At 47.3% G+C, this 14294-nt stretch overlaps 1 protein-coding gene across 1 annotated transcript in view; it reads right to left on the minus strand.

The window, feature by feature from the left end:
* The window catches only part of MOXD1 (monooxygenase DBH like 1), a 61918-nt gene that overhangs the window by 18084 nt on the left and 29540 nt on the right, over positions 1-14294 (minus strand). Inside the window, exons 5-7 of the mRNA XM_054393018.1 lie at positions 9626-9805; positions 7292-7394; positions 2925-3091 (exon numbers count right to left, since the gene is read on the minus strand). Of these exons, the coding sequence (XP_054248993.1) occupies positions 2925-3091; positions 7292-7394; positions 9626-9805 (450 nt within the window). The remainder of the gene's footprint in view (positions 1-2924; positions 3092-7291; positions 7395-9625; positions 9806-14294) is intronic.

A 14294-nucleotide genomic window follows, 5' to 3' on the forward strand; every position in this document is an offset into this window, starting at 1 on the left:
CAGCCGATCCCCCCTCACCTGTACTGCTGCAGGGGTTGTTCCACCCCAGCTGCAGGACCCTTCCCTTGCCTTTGTTGACCTTCATGAGGTCTTCTCTGCCCAACACTCCAAGCCTGTCCAGGTCACTTTGGGTGGCAGCATAGCCTGGCAGGGTGTCAGCCACCCCTCCCAGTTTGGTATCAATAAATTGGCTGAGGGTTCACTCTGCCCCTTCATCCATGTTGTTGATGAAGACATTGAACAGGACTGGACCCAAGTCCCTTGGAGAACACCACTGGCTACAGACCTCCAGCCATACCCTGAAGCATTGACCACAACCCTCTTAAGGGACCTACAAGAAAGCTGGGGACAGACTTTTTAGGGTGTCAGGTAGTGATAGGACTAGGGGGAATGGAAAAAAATAGAAATGGGTAGATTCAGATTGAATGTTAGGAAGTTTTTCACCATGAGAGTGGTAGGGTGGTGAGACACTGGCATAGATTGTCCAGGGAGGTTGCCTCACCCCTGGAGGTTTTTGAGGCCAGGCTGGATGTGGCTCTGGGCAACCTGATCTAGTGTGAGATGTCACTGCCTATGGCAGGGGGCTTGGGACTAGATGATTCTGTTATTGTCCCCAGTCCTCAGGCCTGTCTCCTGTTCTCCAGGATGTTTCAAAATTGATGTGAGAGTGGCTTAGCAACAAGCTCAGTCAGCTCCCTCTGCACTCATGGGTGCATCCCTTCAGGACCCATGGGTCTGTGGATGCCCAGCTTGTCTAGGTGATCTCTAATCCAGTCCTCCCATTCCTTCCTCTGGACCTTCTCTCTTGCCTCCTGGGTCTGAGGGCTGGTAAAGCCTGAAGCAAAGCTGGCATTCTGGAGCTCCACCTTCTCTGTGCCTCTGTGCCTCTGTCACCAGAGCTCCCACCTCATTCGGCAGCAGGCTCACATTTTGCACAGAGCAGGACAGCTGTGTCTTTGTGTGCCAGCTCCACCTGGGTCCCCATATTCCTCCTGGTGATGGGTCTGGAGCAAGGGGAAACCATGGCTCGTTCCTCCTCTGGGTTAGTACTGACCAGTGGTGGAACTGGTGCCCTGTCTGTCCTGCCTGCACCAGCTGCTGCACTATGGCCTGTTCACCACGCTCCCTGGGGCAGCTCTGCGACCAGAGGCTGCTGCCACCATCGCTCAGGGCTCCTGATGGAGTGGGAGCTGGGGACACCATCTCTCTCCCTGCCCTTTTGCCTTCGCTCTTTTGCTGCAGTTTTGATGCTTTAGGAAGGCTTCCCCACTGTGGTCCTCTGCTCTGGAGCCATTCACCTCAGCCACTGCTACCCCAGTACCTTTGATGTGAAGCCTTAAGGTCAGACCCCTCACAAGCTCCAGCGCTTCTGGGCTGAAAACTGCTCTGACAGAGTGCAGCATTCAACAGCACCAAGAACAAATCCAAATTCTGGATCTACTTCATCCTTTACTCCAAACCACATCAGAACCTCTCCATGTCACCTCATGTCCAGAAAAGGGCAATGAGGCTGCTGAAGGCTCTTGAATACAAGTCCTGTGAGGAAGAGCTGAGGGAGCTGGGGGTGTTCAGCCTGGGGAAGAATAGGCTGAGGGGAGACCTCATTGCTCTCTACAGCTCCCTGAGAGAAAGTTGGGGTGAGGTGGGGGTTGGCTTCTCCCAGGTAAAATTGATAGGATGAGAGGAAATGGCCTCAAGTTGCCCCAGGGGACGTTTAGGTTGGAGAGTAGGAAAAATTTCTTCACCAAAAGGCTCATTGGGCCCTGGCACAGGCTGCCCAGGGCAGTGCTGGAGTCCCCATTCCTGAAGGTGTTTAAAAGATGTTGGGATGAGTTTAGGGACATGGTCTAAGAGTTGTCTACAGGGAGATGCTAGGACAGGGTTGGATTCAATGATCTCAAGGTCCTTTCCGCCCAAGTGACTCTGTGATCACAAGCATTGGTTCAACTTTTCTCTATAAATGACAAAGTAAATCAGAGTCTCCTGTGACAGATTCTAGACAATGCTTCCATTTCCTGCAGAGACATTTAAATTCTCTTAATGAAATCAAGTGTTCAATGAAAGGATAGTTTTGTGCTTTGGGACATACAACATCTGTCCAGGTCTTTAATTTCTGTGGTTGGTCTGGGAATGCCTTTCAGGCTTTCACTTCACCAGTAGGAGCCTTTTGCACATGCACAGATCTTAATGAGTCTCTCTGAACAATTTTTTCTGTGCTCTTCCAGGCTATTGATAGCTTTCCCATAGAAAGCTGTGTGAGCACACAGTTCAAACCTAACTTTCTAGAGTGAGCACAAAATTAAAACAAGCACTGTGCATCCAGGACCACATAATTCAGTAAAGCAGCCTGAATGCTGAGCACTCTGCTCAGGGTGCTGGGTTTGTTCAGTCTGGAGAAGGCTCCAGGGAGAACTTAGTGCTGCCTGCCAGTACCTGAAAGGCCTACAAGAAAGCTGCAGAGGAACTGTTCCCAAAGGCCTGCAGGGACAGGACCAGGGGCAATGGCTTGAAAGGAGAGCAGAGCAGATTGAGATTGGATGTGAGGAACAAGTTCTGCACCAGGAGGCTGCTGGAATGCTGGAACAGGTTACCCAAGGAGGTGGTTGAAGCCCCATCCCTGGAGATATTCAAGGTGAGGCTGGACAGGGCTCTGGGCAACCTGATCTAGTGGAGGATGTCCCTGCTGAGTGCAGGGGGGGTGGATTGGATGACTCTGGAAGGCCCTTCCAACCCAGACCATTCTGTGATTCTATGATGCTATAAAATACCCAGATCAAAAAGATTGAGCATGCTGGGGGACAGGAGGCAGTAGGTGCCTTCACCCTTGTCTGTCAGCAGTAACGATCAATCTTCCCAAGAAGTTAAGTGATTGTCCCAAACTATTTCTCAGCATGGGAGCCCTTGGGCTTGGGCTGCAGCCATACCTCTGTGAGACATTCCTGTGTGCAGTGACCCTCTGACACGAACTCAGGCATGCCTGGTGGGATGTTGTGGAATAGACTGACCCACAGACCAGCTTCAATAACCCCAGCATCGTATTTCCTTAGCACTGGAGTGTAAATGAGCCTCAGACCAGAGTTATCTATCAAGCCTGCAACAAAAGAACAGAGTTATCCATGGCTGCAAATCAGGAAAATAAATTAATAAATAACCCCCAACTGTTTCACATTTTTCAAGGCTTGAGCTGTGTTTTGTATGTGCAAAGTTCACCTCAATAACCTGGAAATCAGTCAAACCATATGCAATAAGTGATAAACAGAAGCAGGCTCCAGGAGGGTGGTTAAACATAGGATACTGAAATCTCTGCTGTTCAGACGGGAATGAAAAATGTGAGCTGCCTGCATCACTCATGTCTCAGTATGGGTCTCAGAGAAAAGAAATTGGATCACAGGGAGAGCAAACAATAAAGAAAAAAAATAAAAAATCAAAGGGAAAAAAGGGGAAAAAACACAAAGGAAAACAAAGGGGGGAAAAACAAAGGAAAAAAGGGAGGGGGGGGGGGAAACCAAAGAAAAAAAAAGGGAAAAAAGAGAAAAAAAATAATAAAAGGGGGGGAAAAACATAAAAAGAAACAAAACAAATAAACCCAATAAAAACTAACAACCTCCCCCAATGAAGCTCCAAAGGATCCAGGTACCATTTTCAAAAGACATATTTGAAGCACAGCTTAAAGTTGTGGAGGTTTTAATTTAAAAATTTCCATCTCTGTGTTGCCTTCTCCTTGTGTCTTTAACTATTCCTTCACCTTGAGCCCTGGCATGAATTGGATTTTCCTTTGTTTCGTGCTGCCTGTCGTGTTACAGCACACCTTAGATCATCAGAGTCACAGCATGGCTCAGGTTGGAAGGAGCCTTAGACATCAAGGTCTCCACCTCTCCACCCTGGGCAGGGACACCTCTCAGCTAGACTCAGCTGCTCAGGGCCTCATCCAGCCTGACCTTGAAACCCTCATGGAGGAGGTATCCACAGCCTCCCTGGGCAGCCTGTGCCAGAGTTTCACCACCCTCACACTACAGAACTTCTTCCTTAGCTCCAGTTTAACCCTGCTCTCCCTCAGCTTCAAACCATTCCCCCTTGGCCTGTCTCCAGACACCCTCAGGAAAAGTCTCTCTGCAGCCTTCCTGCAGGATCCCTTCAGGTACTGGCAGGCATCTCTGAGGCCCTCCTGGAGTCTTCTTTTCTCCAGGCTGAACAGTCCCAGCTCCCTCAGCCTGGCCTCACAGCAGAGCTGCTCCAGCCTTTGGACTCCTCTGGACTCACTCCAGCAGCTCTGTGTCCTTCTCATGCTGGGGACACCAGAACTGGGGGCAGGATTGGAGGTGAGGTCTCAGCAGAGCAGAGGCAAGGGGTAGAATCCCCTCTCCTGCCTTGCTGCCCACACTCCTCTGGATGCAGCCCAGCACACAACTGCCTGTTGGGCTGATGATGACCAACTCCAATCTCCACAAGAGAGCATCAAACAAACATGAAAATTGGCTTCCTAAATTCCAGACATGAAGACAGACAATCCCAGAATTCAGAATTGCTTTGCACAAGCCCCACATCCTGGTACTCCATCCATTGCCTCCTTCTTTGTTGTCCCTTTTCCAATTTCAGTGCAAAAAGCCCTGCCAAGTATCTCTGAGAAGTTGAGGCTTCTAGTGACCTATGCTAGACTTCTAAAAACCCTAACAGACACAGTAATGCCTGACACCAACTGTTATGGCCATCTGAAATCAGCAGGCTGTTTTGAGAAAAGCAAAGGGCAGAGGGAGAGAGCAGGGACATGAAAATACCTAAGTTGAGCAGTGTGTAACTGGTAAGGTGAGGAACAAAGGTTGGGAGCTCTGTGTGAGTGGCAATCATCAACTGCAAGACATCCTGCAATGTACAAACTATGAGACCTGATGAAAGAGACCTGGTGAGGCCACAGCTGGAGTATTGTGTCCAGTTCTGGGCTCCCCGGTTCAAGAGGGACAGGGAACTACTAGAGAGATTCCAAGGGAGGCTACGAGGATGCTGAACATCTGTGTGATGAGGAAAGGCTGAGAGCCCTGGGACTGTTGAGCCTGGAGAAGAGAAGGCTGAGAGGGGATCTGATCAATGGTTACAAATATCTGAGGGGTGGGGGACAAGAAGGGGCCAGGCTCTTTTTGGTGGTGCTCTGTGATAGGATGAGGGGCTAAGGAAACAAACTGGAACCCAAGAAGTTCCATCTCAACAGGAGGAGAAACTTCTGTGCTGTGAGGGTGACAGAGCCTTGGAGCAGGCTGCCCAGAGAGGTTGTGGAGTCTCCTTCTCTGAAGACCTTCCAGCCCCAGCTGGATGTGTTCCTGTGTGACCTGCCCTGGATGACCCCGCTCTGGCAGGGGGTTGGAGTGGATGATCTCCAGAGGTCCTTTCCAACCCCTACCAATCTGTGACTCAATGACATTTCAGGTCCCACACCTTCCAACTTCAAAGAAGCTATTTGCACACTCTCATCATTTTTGTGGTATTTCCCCTTCAAGATTTATGCTAACATCTAAGTGCCAGAAAATCTCATGATCTGTCAGAGCAACCTCCACAGAGAGCACCTTTCAAGTGAAAATTGAATGTTAAGGGTTTCATAAACAAACTTTCAAACCCAGTCCTGTCAGGAGCAGTTCAGGCATTTCTGAGTCCAGCAGGGAGCCAGCACTGATGTTCCCCAATGACAAAGGTGAGGCTGACAGCACAGCCTTTAACCACCAGAGCCAAGGGGGGAAAAGGCAGGGGCTGAAAGGTGAGAAGCGAGGTGGTCTGGTGTCCCGTGCCAGTGTGACTGCTGAAGGGAGAGAGTCAGTCATTAAACAGAACAATCTGGAGAGAGCAGGTTGTACCAGGAGAGGCTGAGGGAGCTGGGCCTGTTTAGCCTTCAGAAGAAGCTGAGAGGAGACCTCATTGCTCTCTACAGCTACCTGCAAGGAGGCTGGAGTGAGGCCAGTGTTGGACTCTTCTCCCAAGTGACTAACGACAGGACAAGAGGAAATGCCTTCAGGCTGTGCCAGGGGAGGTTTAGGTTGGATATTAGGAAAAAAAATATTTCCTGGAGAGTAGTGGGGCAGAGGCACAGGCTGTCCAGGGAGGTGGTGAGGTCCTCATCCCTGGAGGGGTTCAAAAAAATGAGTGGATGTGTTTTGGGTGCTTTGGTGCTTTGGGACATGGTCTGTTGGTCATGGGGGTGCATGGTTAAAAGGTTGGACTTGATGATCTTAGAGGTTTTTTCCAACCTTTATGGTTCTCTAAGATAGTTCCATCTAATACAAGATGTAGAGGGGGAACACCACAACCCACAGGGAGCAGCAGAGAAAGGCCACTGCACTGTGCTGCACTGGAGTTTGCTCAGTTCTGTATAGCAGCCACCAGAATGTTCTCAGGTACAGCAGCTCAACAACGTTTTGTTTCAGAACAAAAGTCAGCCACAAGGTTGCCCATGGATTGTCTGTGGCTCCTTGATTTGTTCCTTTGGCTTCTTCTAAATAGTAACAAATTTTAGATAGAAGATTAAAACAACCCCAGCATTACAAATTAAAACTTTATCTTTTAAGATAAACAGCTTTTACCCATTAAATGCAGAAAACCAGAGTCCACACCTGACCTAGGTCTAGAGACCTCCTTGACAAGGTCTAGAAACCTGAGTCCATACTTCACCTTGAGGAACTGCCCAGTATTCAGGTTAGATGTCTTAAGAGAATCCTGCCCACAATGAAGGTTCTTTCCCTGTCTTGGCTCAGTCTGGTGCTGTGCTGCTGGCTCACACTGATTGGATTTTCCAGCAAAAGGAGAGAGCATAAGACAAATGCAGTGACAAAAGGAGATGTGTTCACCTGGTCCACAGCTCTTTGTATGTCACAGAATCGCAGAATCATTCAGGTTGCAAGAGCCTCCTGGGATCCTCAAGTCCAACCACTGACCCTGCTCTACAAAGTTCATCCCTAAACCATAAGCACCACATCCAAACCACCTTTAAACACCTCCAGGGTTGGTGACTCCACCACCCCCCTGGACAGCCTCTGCCACTGTCTGACCACTCTTGCTGTGAAAAATGTTTCCTACTGTCCAGTTAAAACCTGCTCTTCTGCAGTTAAATCTGAATCTCCTGCTCACTTCAGGTCAATCTTTTGAGAGCAGCAACAAAAACTCTGGGAACTGGGAAAATTGAGCAGGCAAAAGCAGGTCTCAGCTTTGGGTTTCCTCTGTTTGCTGTGCAATGCTATCAGGAGAACCTCTGTCACTTTTGTCTGGGGCATTTTTCAGCCTGGCATGGTTTAAAGAACATGAGAATACAAACCTTCTGTGTATGATGGGTTGTCATAGTGCACCTCCATCAGAACAAACTGAGGGTCTGCTGCTGTGCCAAGGGACAAGCCAACATGAGGAGGGTAAGTGAAGCCCTGGGGATCAGCGTACACATGCAGAGTTAAGATATTCTTGCCAGAGATAAGAGCTAATTTCTTTTTATAAGCACATACATTTACTTTATTTATTTGGTTTTCAAGGATGTAATCACATTTATGCTAATATTTACAGAGGTAACTCCTTTTAAAACTCTCTGAAGGTGGCACTTTGGCATAACAGTTTTATTATAAACTCAATGCCTTGCATAACTCTGTCACTAGCAAATAGTAGATGTTATGCTTGCTAGAGGATAAAGCCCTGACCAAACCAATCTGACCTCACCACTGACCCTGCTTTGAGCAGGAGGTTTGACTAGAGACTTCCTGAGGTCCCTTCCAACCTGCATTATCCTGTGATTCCCTGATTATTTATCCTGTATTTACAGCTCAAGTTGAAAAGGCAAATTCTCTTTCAATGTATAAATATTGCATGCTGGAGCAGATAGGCTGACAATAAAGCCCTTATGGAGAGGTGAATCCACACTGTAAACATTCCCAGTTTCTAAACAAGAGTCATTCCCAGTGAATGCTGAGGTTGGATGGGATGAAATTGTTTTCCTGCACAGACCTCTGCATTCTAAGTAAACTGATTAGAACACTAAAGGTGATCTTCAATGCTACACTTTCATTAGCAAGCCATGTGGTGCAAAAGAAAAAAATAACCAATGAATGTACAGGGCAACAGCTTGGGCAGAACCTGCTGCCCCCAGACAATGTCTCCTTGAGCAGGCTTTGCTCAGAACCCCTGCACTGAACCCTGTTTATTGCTGGGCTGTGCTGGGCTCACCCCTGCAGATTCAGTTTCACTGCAGCCCAGAGTGGGCTGTGCAGGTTCTCAGACCACTCATGGTGTGAAACAGAGTGGGAATGCTCAGGAGGTTTAGTTCAGAGCTCACTCCTGTCCCAGACATAAATACCAGTGCATTCTAAGTTAATTCAACTACCAAAGTCACTGTCAGAGGAATGAATCTGATCATTTTGCAGTACCTAGCAAGTATTTGAATGTGCCACTTGAGACACTGCTTTCTGAACTGTGCCTGCTGATGCTTGAAGGACATTAAAGAATTAATCATAGTATACAGTAATAAATACTATTCTCCTATTCTACATAAGGGCAAAGTGAAGTGAGTGCTGCAGCAAACATAACCCAGATGTGTCAGATTCCTTTCTACAGATCTTTCACCATGGGATCATTCCTGCAAGAGCCTGCACAGTGCTTGCCAAATGCTAACATATTTATATGAGCTTTTTATTTCACTTAGATTAAGGCAATTGGAAGTATAAATACTAGGTCAGAGCATAGCTGATGGCAAAAATGCACCAAGCATCTATCAGGGCTAATGCTCACAGTGGATGAAGCTTCTTTTGATGTGTCCATGTGGTAGCTCTGGCTTCCTTACACTGCAGCACTCAAAGATGTTTCTGGACTGCAAGCTGGCAAAAAGAGCTCCAGAAACTATCATCCCCCCAGTCCCTCTCTGTGCCCACACTGTGGTTTGTGTTGGCACACAGGGAGCGAAAGGGATAAAGAAGGGGTAGAATTAATTCTCTAGTCAGTGATGCTGCCTTATGAAAGGATTAACTGCAGCCTAAATTAACATACAAAATGAGCTGAAAATACAGCCTGAAGTCCAAAATGTCATCAGGGACTGTTTTCTATAGACATGTCCCATTGCCATCAGCTAAAGGGTTCTTGTGCTGGCTCTGCACTGGCACAGGAGCTCTCCTACACAGAAATTCTGTCCTTGGGCTGGGCAGAAAACTCCGGACTGATAGGTGTGAATGAGGCAAACCTCTTAGCGGGTCCTGGTGAGGCACAAAACGGTTTCAATCTATGTCTGACTGAATTTGCAAAGTCTTTCCTCCATGTCCTGTGTGCAAACACCTACAGACACTACTCTGCTTTCTGTAGCAGATACTGATCACTGCTGGAGGCGGTGATCTCCCATATCAGATGGGACAAGCTGATGCAGCACAGACTTCCATGCTCCTAAGCCACCTTTCTTCCCCAAAGGCATCAACTCTGTTTACAATATTTTCATTGCTTTTAGCTTGTCACTGAGAGCCATCCTTGTATTTCAGACTTCAAAAGCCAACAAGAAGTTGATTGTATATCCTTAAGAGCAGCGAGGTGAAGTCATCACTAATTGCTTACTAGGAAGAAGCTTCACTATGAAGCAGCCCCTCCTGGATGCCCCTTGCTGAGCCATGCCAGCCAGCTGTCCTACCTCTCCTCCAATGGCCCAGGCAAAAATGACTGTCTCACAGGTGAGGAAGGCATCTGGCATGTTGGGGTGGTAGCACTCATGCCCATAGTCCAGCACGCTGTTGTTCAAACTGCTGCTGCACTGGTAGAGCAGGATGTGGTGCACCAGATTCTCATGGCCTTTCTGGATCAGTGGCTCAACCTGTCAACATGAAAAGGAAAGTGAAAGAAAGCACACCTCAGAGCTGGCCATTTCCATGCAGGCTTGCAGGGAGAAATAAAGATCATGTGGAGCATTTGTTGTAACAGAGGAGACCTGGTTTAGATTGTACATAGGTTGTGATGGTCAGAGATTCACAGAATGGTTCAGGTTGGAGAGAAGCTTAAAGATGATCCACTACCAACCCCTGCCATGGGCAGGGACACCTCCCACCAGCCCAGCTTGCTCAAGGCCTCGGAGTCCAGCCTGTCCTTGAACACCTCCAGGGAGGGGACATCCACAGCCTCCCTCGGCAACCCGTTCCAGTGTCTGTGCACCTTCACTCTCAAGGTTACTTTACTGTAAATTGTACTTTGGAGCTCTGCAACTCCCAGCACTGAAGAAGCTTGGTAACCTCATTGCCCAGACATCCACAGGGGACAGGAAGAAAATTATGTGTCTTGAAGAAACTTCTGTTGCCATCTGTCTTGTTCTCTCTTCCCCCACCCCAGCTCTGCACTGCCTCTTGATTTCCTCCCTGCCCAGAGTTGTCTCAGCTACATTCCAGCACAGAGAGGACACAACTCAGCTGGAAGTCTGCTTAGCTAACCCAGCTTCGTATCTGAACTGCTCACAGCTTCCCACCCCTGGTTCTGCCTCTTTCATGTTGTTTCAAACTAGAGCTGCCCATAGGTTCTGTGGGTCTAGGGTGAGCCTGGAGGTACACCCCACAATCCTCAGCAGCTCAAGATGGGCTTTCAAATTTTGTTGACAACTACACGAAATTATAATTCTTTTACAAGTTGCTTGGTTATCAAGAATTTATTAACATTGCTGAGAGGTCAGGGGCTGGAGCCTGCTCGTGGCAGTGATGAGCTGCAGGGCTCTCAGGGGTGCCCAGATGGCCGCAATATAATTTAACCAGAGAACTTCAGGGTAGGCTGAGATGTTTTCATTCCACAGAACAGCACTCACTCTCTATTTACTTGTATGATGTTAAATTGTCTCTGTCAGAGATGACATCCCTGGGGCAAATGTGAACCCTTCTGAAAAAATTATTTTGCTTTTAAGCAGAATATCAGCATACAGAAAACAGTCATGAAATTCTGAGAATTTCTCCCTTGTTCCTGCTTTCAGAGGTTGCTTCCCATTCTCTCATACCTACCTTAAATGAGTTAAACATTCACGTTTGCCCATATCAGGAAAGAGAAGGTATTTTAAAATACAGAATCATAGAATGGGTTGCTTTGGAAAGGACCTCCAAAGGTCATCCAGTCCAACCCTACCTGCGGAAATCAGGGACATCCTCATCTAGATCAGGTTGCCCAGATCCCTGTCCAGCCTCACCTTGAATATCTCCTTGAATATCTTGAGTATGTGTATCCCAACTCTGCATCACTTTGTTTTGCAAGGATATGAACTCCAGTGACCAGAGGACCAGAAGCAAGAGCAGTTATCAAGGTACTGTCAGCACAGTATTTTCCCCCTAAATGTCTCTCTCCTCACTTTGCTCAAATCACTAAACCAGCTGCAAAACGAAGAAGGGCAGGAAGAAGAAGAAACCCACTTCCTGTGCTCAGAAGTTAGAGCAGAAGGATGTCAATTTGCTTGGAGGTAGCAAAGTTCTGTTCTGATGTCAAGGCTGAAACACTTCACAAGAGATTTGTTGTGCTGCCCTCAGTAATGCCTGCCCTGGTCAGCGTTATACCAGCAGGGATCACTCTCCTCTGGAAGTAAATTATCTCTGAAGGTGGTAAGAGTCAGTTTAAGGGTGAGAGACCTGGGGCTGTTTAGTGTGGAAAGCAGACTAAGACTGAGAGGGGATCTTACTAAGGGTGAGTGTCAGGAAGCAAGGGCCAGGCTTTTTTTTGGTGGAGCTCTGTGACAGAACAAGGGGCAATGGACACAAACTGGAACCCAGGAGGTTCCACCTCAACATGAGGAAAAGTCCTTTGGTGTGAGGGTGCTGGAGGCCTGCAGCAGGCTGCCCAGAGAGGTTGTGGAGACGTTCAAAACCCACCTGGATATGTTCCTGTATGACTTGCCCTGGGTGATCCTTCTTTGGCATGGTATTGGACTCAATGACCTCTGGAGCTTCCTTTCAACCCCTCCCAGTATATGATTATATGATTTTTATTTTCCCATCAAATAAGAATTTATTCCCAAATGTTTCAGACTGACTGACTAAGATTCAGAGATCCATTTCAGCTTGACAATGCTTTTTCTTTCTGTTCCACATATATCCAAACACTGCAGAACCAAGACATACACATCATGGCATCTTAGACATCAAAGAGCAGAGTTCTGAAGCTCCCCATAAAGCAGAGGTTAGTCAGGGGAATCACAGAATCAATGTTAGGGGTTGGAAGGGAGCTCCAGGGTCACCCAGTGCAGGTCACACAGGAACACACCCAGGTTGGCTTTGAAAGTCTCCAGAGAAGGAGAATTATGGTTATGGGAATATTAGCCCTGTAGCTACCAAGAGGGAGAGAGTATTTTTATCCCAAAACGTGAGAGTTCTGCCTGCTGCTACAAGATCCCAGCACCTGGTGTGCTCACAAGCACTACTTCAGCATCAACTTCCCCTCCAAATGCTGGGGCACGACCAAAATTAGAAACTCACCTCCTGCCAGCAGCACCTAAACAATAACAGCACTACAGAAAGAGGCTTTGTGCAGCTTTCTCTGGTGAAGATATGAAAAACAATCCAGAGCAGCCCCTTAGGCATCTTTCCAGTGCATCCTCTGGGCTTCAGATGCAGTGAAGTTAAACTTTTTACGCATTCCTGTTAGACCTTGGTTAATGAGGGGGCACACTGAGTTCTCCCCTTTTCTGCCAATAGAGAAGCAAAGAAACACTTCAGAGTGTAAAAAAAAATTGATTACCAAAACTGCTGGGCAAATACCATTCATCAGAAATTCTTCATGGAGTAGATGGAAATATTTTCATAGCCAGGCCCCTAAGGTTCATTTCTGCCTGAAATGAGAGAAGAGGAGCAGTCCCCCTGGGCTCCCCTTCTCTGATGAATTCTATTTACTTACTTCATCAGAAAATCAAACAGAATGCGATTCCATCCTCTGTTCCAGAGATTAACTGGAGCAGGAATTTTCACACCACATCCCAGGTGAGTGCTGCCCTGTTGGCTCAGCCATCTTCTGTTTGAGTTATTTAGCTTGCCTGCCTCTACCTCTTTCACTCTCCACACACAGCATCTGTACACCTTAGTTTGCTCCAAGCTGGAAAGAAATTCCAAAACCTCTTTTTTTATTTATTTCTTTTTTTTTTCCCCAGACAAACAAAATTCCTGTTCTCTGCCCAGCCTCACAATGATGAGCAGTTACCAGGGTTCTCAAATATGGAGCCAAATACAACAAATCACTAATACACTAGAAGCTGAAGAAGTCCCATATGTAAAATGAGTTGCTACAGCAGGTATCAACAATTAACTCCTTAGCTGAGGGTAGTCCTGATTTCCAGAGGACTTGCAGCCTCCATGGATGATAACACAATGTGCAGGGCTTATTTTCTGTGAGGTTATTCCTGCTTTCATAGATTCACAGAATGGGTTGGGTTGGAAGGGACCTTAAATATCACCCAGCTCCAACCCCCTGCCATGGGCAGGGACACCTCCCACCAGCCCAGCTTGCTCAAGGCCTCATCCAACCTGGCCTTGAACACCTCCAGGGAGGGGGCAGCTACAACTTCCCTATTCCAGTGTCTCCCCACCCTCACTGCCAAGAATTTCTTCCTCGTCTCCAGTCTCAATTTCCCCTCTTCCAGATCACAGACATTGTCCTTCATCCTGTAACTCCCAGCCCTTGTTAAAAGCCCCTCCCCAGCTCTCCTGGAGCCCCTTCAGGGACTGGAAGTATGCTCTAAGGTCTCCCTGGAGCCTTCTCTTCTCCAGGCTGATTTTCAAAATTTTAACAAACCTTTCTCAGCCTTTGATCCCCAGCTGCAGGCATAGATTTTTAAAGCATGAACTGTTTGATGACCACATTCAAAGTGTCTCTCTTTAAAATCATTTCTAAACCAAAGTTGTTGGTTCTTTGACAGCCTTTCATCCCCAAAGCACAAAGTGGAAAACTAAGCTATTACTGGTCTAAAACTAAGCTATTACTGGTCTAAAACTAAGCTATTACTGGTCTCCACTCTAAATACTAGTGGAGTCACCACGACTGCTTTGTTAGTTTGTCCTGGGAAGCAGTTCACCCATTAGAATACTCATGGAAATCATTGAATCACAGAATGGTCTTGGTTGGAAGGGACGTCCAAAGCTCATCTAGTCCAACCCCCTCTGCAGCAAGCAGGAACATCCTCCACTAGATCAGGATGCCCAGAGTCCTGTGGTAAATTATGGCTAAAAGTAGTGAAATACAGAAGATACAGTGGACATACTAGAGGACAGCAAATAATCTTCAGGTCTCAGTGACTGAATTTTTATTTGGTTTCTTATTTATACACAGCCGCCTGTACTCTGTTCTTCTAGTTT

Source organism: Indicator indicator, chromosome 27 (genome assembly GCF_027791375.1).
Source record: "Indicator indicator isolate 239-I01 chromosome 27, UM_Iind_1.1, whole genome shotgun sequence".
In the NCBI taxonomy this organism is placed as follows: Eukaryota; Metazoa; Chordata; class Aves; order Piciformes; family Indicatoridae; genus Indicator; species Indicator indicator.